Source organism: Littorina saxatilis, linkage group LG12 (genome assembly GCF_037325665.1).
Source record: "Littorina saxatilis isolate snail1 linkage group LG12, US_GU_Lsax_2.0, whole genome shotgun sequence".
Taxonomy (NCBI): domain Eukaryota; kingdom Metazoa; phylum Mollusca; class Gastropoda; order Littorinimorpha; family Littorinidae; genus Littorina; species Littorina saxatilis.
This window is the reverse complement of record NC_090256.1, coordinates 65460205-65466204: the sequence shown is the minus strand read 5'-3', so window position 1 is coordinate 65466204 and position 6000 is coordinate 65460205. Positions and strand designations below refer to the sequence as shown.

Genomic DNA, 6000 nt, shown 5'->3' with positions numbered 1-6000 from the left:
ATGCGGGCGAAGGGATAATGCCAGTAAGTGATCTCGCGTACACGAATGTCGCGCTACCCTCCTTCCACCCCTTCCACCACCAAGACTAACAGGGGACAAGGGAGTAAAAATGTCGTACACCTGGCATGGGAAGTTAAATTGCTTGTGTTTGGGTGAAGTAATTTATTCGTTATTTATTCGTCAGGGGAGTAACAGTTTTGTACGAAATGTTTACTCGGAACTCACCTGTCTTGGGGAGTAATTTTCTCGTGAAACGGGGGAGTGCTTTTTTCGTAAAGGGAGTAACTTTTTTGTACGAAATGTTTACTCCGGAGTAAAAATCTCGTGGGAGTAATTTTCTCGTGTTACACCGGCAATGATACCGTCCTTTTGTGACCGAACCACTATGCACGTTGCCAGTGAAACTCGGACATTTGTGTAACAGGACACGCCAAGTTCCGGAAGAAAAAAGAAGAACACATAATTTATCTGTTGAATAAAACTGATCAAATCTGTGTGATTTATTACTGACAGTGATACAAAATGGATCTCTTTGTCAATGCTCGGTGTGTGATCTTTCTGAGTAGCGTTGTGTTTCTTTCGGAGTCTTTCAACATTGATGTGAAAAATGCTGTGGTACACCAAGGCAGTAATGGAACATCATTCGGTTACACCGCTGAATTCATCCAGTATGCGAATAAATCAACAAGGTACGTTACAAAAAAAAGCTGCAACTGCGCTTTATTCTTTACCAAAAATCACCCTCAGATTTTTATGCCTTGATGCAAAACAGTCTGAAGAACTTTTTTTCTCAGATGTATGTGTGTCTTTTGACCATCTCACCTCACTTCGACACCGACGTTGACGATCTTCCATGAAATTATGAATGCATGACCTTGACATAGAGTATCTTCCACAAATTATCAATGTTTTCATCAGTGATAGGGTCAGCACAGAATACCTTACAAAAACAAAATCAATGTCTGACACTGACATTTAGGGCCTGACATCAAATAATGAATGCATTACACTGACGTAGAGAATCTGATTTAAATCATGAATACATGACTACCATAACTAAAAGGATCTTATATAACTTATGAATGTCTTTACTGACTCAAAAGAAAATATCGATAACGGACACTGACCCTAAGGATCTGACATGAATCTGTCAATGGCTGTCATTGACACTGGGGATTTGACATCAATCTGTCAATGTCTGACACTGAGGCTCTGACTTCAATCTGTCAATGACTGATTCTGACACGGAGTATTTGACATCAGTCTGTCAATGTAAGTCACTGACAGAAACGATCTGACTTTAAATGATCGATGTCTGACACCGACTCTGTAAGGATCTGTCATAAATCTGACAATGACTGACATGGTGACACTGAAGATCTGACATATATCTGTTAATGTTGACACTGAGGGTCTGGCTATGATTACTCCAAAGAGTCAAATGTCTGACACTGGCACTGGCGATCTGACATTAATCTGTTAATGTCTAACACTGACACTGAGGTTCTGGCATCAACTTGTCAATGTCTGACACTGACACTGACGATCTGACTTCAATCTGTCATCAGTAACACTGACACTGAGGATCTGACATTAATCTGTCAGTTACTGACGCTGCACACTAAATATTTTACATCAATATGTCAATGACTAACATTGACACTGAAGATCTGACATTATTCTGTCAATGTCTGACACTGACACAAACAAGCACTGCTGGCTTCAAGTTATAACTGTCTGGACGCAGGTTATTAGTCGGCGCCCCCAAAACGGTTGTGACCATTCGGAACACGTCTGGAATTCACTACTACTGCTTTCCAAACATAGCAAGTGCCTGTGCCAAAGATACCTCAACACCTGAGCAAAGTGAGAGAGAGAGAGAGAGAGAGAGAGAGAGAGAGAGAGGGCACATTGGAGGGATGGGGCGGGGGGGGGGGGGGGTGGGGGGGGTGGGGGGGGGGGGTGGGGGTGGACAGGGGAATGGTAGTGGGAGGAGATAATGTATGTGTGTGTGTGTCTGTGTGTGTGTTTCTATGTGTGCGTGCGTGCGTGCGTGCGTGTGTGTGTGTGTGTGTGTGTACGTGTCAGTGTGTGTGAGTGAGAGTTGGCGTACCAGTGTGTGTGTGTGCGTGCCAGCGTGTGTGTGTGTGTGTGTGTGTGTGTGTATGTGTAGGTGTTTGCCTATGTAGCCTATTTGTGTGTGTATGTGTGTATGTGTGTGAGTGTGTGTGTGTGTGTGTGTGTGTGTGTGTGTGTACGTGCCGGCGTTCCTGCGCGTGCGTGTGTCTCTGTCTTCACGTGTGTGTGTGTGTGTGTGTGTGTGTGTGTGTGTGTGTGTGTTGGGGGGGGGGGGCGTGTGTGTGCGTTTGTTTCTAAGTAAGGTCAGTAGGCCATGACACTGTTCATAACAAGAACTTTCATAAATTACTTCTACATATATTTAAGACAACATGAATAGAAAATCAGCCCACACTGTCAATGTTTGTTCGAAGTACGTGTACGTAGTGCTTGCGATCACGGAACGTGTCTTTACACGACAGTGACCAAAGACGAAAAGTGCTCTGTGATCTCTAATAGCTTTGATGCAATCTAATAGGTGACTTAAAATAAAGAAAAGATCCTCTCACTATCAAACGTTCATTTTATTTTTTTGCGGTTGAACAGATTTTCAGCGTGCGGGAAGGTTCAGTGAAGACAGCGAACTGTTTGGACTAGCCATGGCATTGGCGAACAAAAACACTGCCGTGGTAAGTTACCTTTTTTCTCATATTCCACCGTACCCTCTCTCCTCCATCGTCTGCCCCCCGCCCCCCCCCAAAAAAAAAACCAACACCCACCCCAAAAAACAACAACAACAAAACAAACAACCCCAACAACAATAACCAAATAAACAACAACAACAACAAAACACCCTTAAACAACAACCACCACGGTAGTTAAAGGCACAGTAAGCCTCCCGTAAACCATCACAGATGCTGTCAGGCTTTTACACACAGTACAAACACCCTTTCATTTAAACACTCACCGCTTGAGAACATCCTAGGTGCCCTCCGTAAAGAGCAAGCAATTTTCAAAGAATTCATTTTTGGTGGTTTATCTTACCCCTGAGCCATCGTGAACCCGTGTGATCCAATTTCCCTTTTTTCACAATGTAGACGTTAGTTAGTAATTTGAATGCGACTCAATGTGAGCTTATCTGCAATAGCACGTTATTATGTACAGAGGTCTCTGACTATGCACGAAACAAACGGCTGTGGTTCACAAGAACTCGAGCCGATGGCTTTTGACTGTTCAGAGGAACTGGCGATCGGCATAAACCGTCGTCTTCTACGAGAACCACGACCTTGCGTGACCTTGCTTCCGGGCTTTTCTTTTTTCAAACTTTCAAACTTCGAATTGTCTTGATGAAAAAAGAATTCTTTTATGATTTAAGAATGTTTGTGTAACAAGCTGTCAATTTATTATTTAGATTTTAAAAGTTAGGTCTAGCGCCAAAACGCACCACGGTCCGATTGTCTCTCAACAATCGGCGCAAAATTAATTCTTTAAAAATTGCTCGCTCTTTACGTAGGGCACCTAGGATGTTCCCGTTTGGTGAGCGTTCAAATAGAAGGGTGTTTGTACTGTGTGTAAAAGCCTGACAGTATCTGTGATGGTTTACGGGAGGCTTACTGTGCCTTTAAGTTATATCAGATGTGTAATCAGTAATGTGAACCACGACAGTATACTAGCCTGTACATCTTGTTCAGTAATGTGAACCACTGCACTATACTCATCCATACATTTTGTTCAGTAGTTATAACCACGACACTACTTTTCAGTAATGTGAACCACGACAGTATACTCGCCCATACATATTTGTTCAGTAATGTGAACCACGACAGTATACTCGCCCATACATATTTTTCAGTAATGTCAACCACAACAGTATACTCGCCCATACATATTTTTCAGTAATGTGAACCACGACAGTATACTCGCCCATACATATTTTTCACTAATATCAACCACGACAGTATACTCGCCCATACATATTTTTCAGTAATGTGAACCACAACAGTATACTCGCCCATACATATTTTTCAGTAATGTGAACCACGACAGTATACTCGCCCATACATATTTTTCACTAATATCAACCACGACAGTATACTCGCCCATACATATTTTTCAGTAATGTGAACCACTGCACTATACTCGCCCATACATATTTTTCAGTAATGTCAACCACGACAGTATACTCGCCCATTCATATTTTTCAGTAATGTCAACCACGACAGTATACTCGCCCATACATTTTTGTTCCGTAATGTGAACCACCGCAGTATACTCCCCCATACATCAAGTTCAGTAATACGAACCACTGCAATATACCCGCCCATGCATCTTGTTCAATAATGTGAACAACAACACTATATCCGCCCACACCTTTAGTTCAGAAGTGTGAATCACAACAATCAACAGGTATGTGAACGCCACTAAAATCACAAAAGCAATGTCATCACGAAACCCACACAATCCCACATACATCTTGGTCCAATTCAATTATCAAGTCACAACTGTTTAATTGCCTCCAGGTGTGTGGCCCGATGTGGTCAGACTTGAAATACTGGGATAAGAATTTCATATTCAACGTGGGTCGATGCAAAGTCCTGTATGGGACCGACGACGGCCGCCCCGGCATCTTGCCCTACTTCAACAGTAGGGGCAACAATTACACCGCTGACATCTCCATATCTGGACGAATAACGAGACAGATGAAGAACGGTGCAGCGGAGTTTGGCTTCTCTGCAGACGGCGATGGGGTAAGAAATGGGAATGAATTGGTCACTGTCATGGAAAGGGGGGGGGGGGGGGGCGTATTGCAAGGGTTGATGGATTTCTTTCTTTATTTGGTGTTTAACGTCGTTTTCAACCACGAAGGTTATATCGCGACGAGGGAAAGGGGGAGATGGAATAGGGGAAAGGGGGGAGATGGGATAGAGCCACTTGTTAAGTGTTTCTTGTTCACAAAAGCACTAATCAAAAAATTGCTCCAGGGGCTTGCAACGTAGTACAATATATGACCTTACTGGGAGAATGCAAGTTTCCAGTACAAAGGACTAAACATTTCTTACATACTGCTTGACTAAAATCTTTACAAACATTGACTATATTCTATACAAGAACCACTTAACAAGGGTTAAAGGAGAAACAGAATCCGTTAGTCGCCTCATACGACATGCGGGGTGCAGAGAAATAAGGATGTGGAAAAGAAGACTTTTGGTAAGTGAAATAAAGGTGATGGATCCAGTCAGGTAGAAATAAGACAACAAGAAAAGAATTGGAAAACTGCAGGGAATAGTAGGGAGAGTTTTCTTGGAAGGAAATATAGGTGAAAGGACTGGTAAGGCAGAAATAAGAAAAAGAAGAGAAGAAACAGAACCGTTAGTCGCCTCTTACGACATGCTGGGTAGCATCGGGTAAATTCTTTCTAGTCCCAACCAATATGGGACTCCCCCTAACCCGCGGGGGGGTGGGTTGATGGATGTCAAGGGTTGATGGATACAAGGGTTGCCGGATGCAAGAGTTGATGGCTGCAAGTGTTGATGGATGCGAGGGTTGATGGCTGCAAGTGTTGATGGATGCGAGGGTTGATGGATGCAAGGGTTGATGGGTGCAAGGGTTGATTGACGCAAGAGTTGATGGATGCAAGAGTTGATGGATGCAGGGGTTGATGGATGCAAGGGTTGGTGAATGCAGGGGTTGATGGATGCAAGGGTTGATGGATGCAAGGGTTGATGGATGCAAGGGTTGATGGATGCAGGGGTTGATCGATGCGAGGGTTGATGGAATCAAGAGATGATGGATGCAGGGGTTGATGGATGCTGGGTTGATGGATGCAAGGGTTGATGAATACAATGATGGATGCAAGGGTTGATGGGTGCAAGGGTTGATTGACACAAGAGTTGATGGATGAAAGGGTTGGTGGATGCAGGGGTTGATGGATGCAAGGGTTGA

At 43.5% G+C, this 6000-nt stretch overlaps 1 protein-coding gene across 1 annotated transcript in view; it reads left to right on the top strand.

The window, feature by feature from the left end:
• Positions 1-385: 385 nt before the first annotated feature.
• LOC138982569 (integrin alpha-4-like) overlaps positions 386-6000 on the top strand; it is a 41719-nt gene continuing 36104 nt past the window's right edge. The window contains exons 1-4 of the mRNA XM_070355893.1: positions 386-689; positions 1748-1866; positions 2665-2747; positions 4578-4805. Of these exons, the coding sequence (XP_070211994.1) occupies positions 523-689; positions 1748-1866; positions 2665-2747; positions 4578-4805 (597 nt within the window). The 5' untranslated portion in view covers positions 386-522. The remainder of the gene's footprint in view (positions 690-1747; positions 1867-2664; positions 2748-4577; positions 4806-6000) is intronic.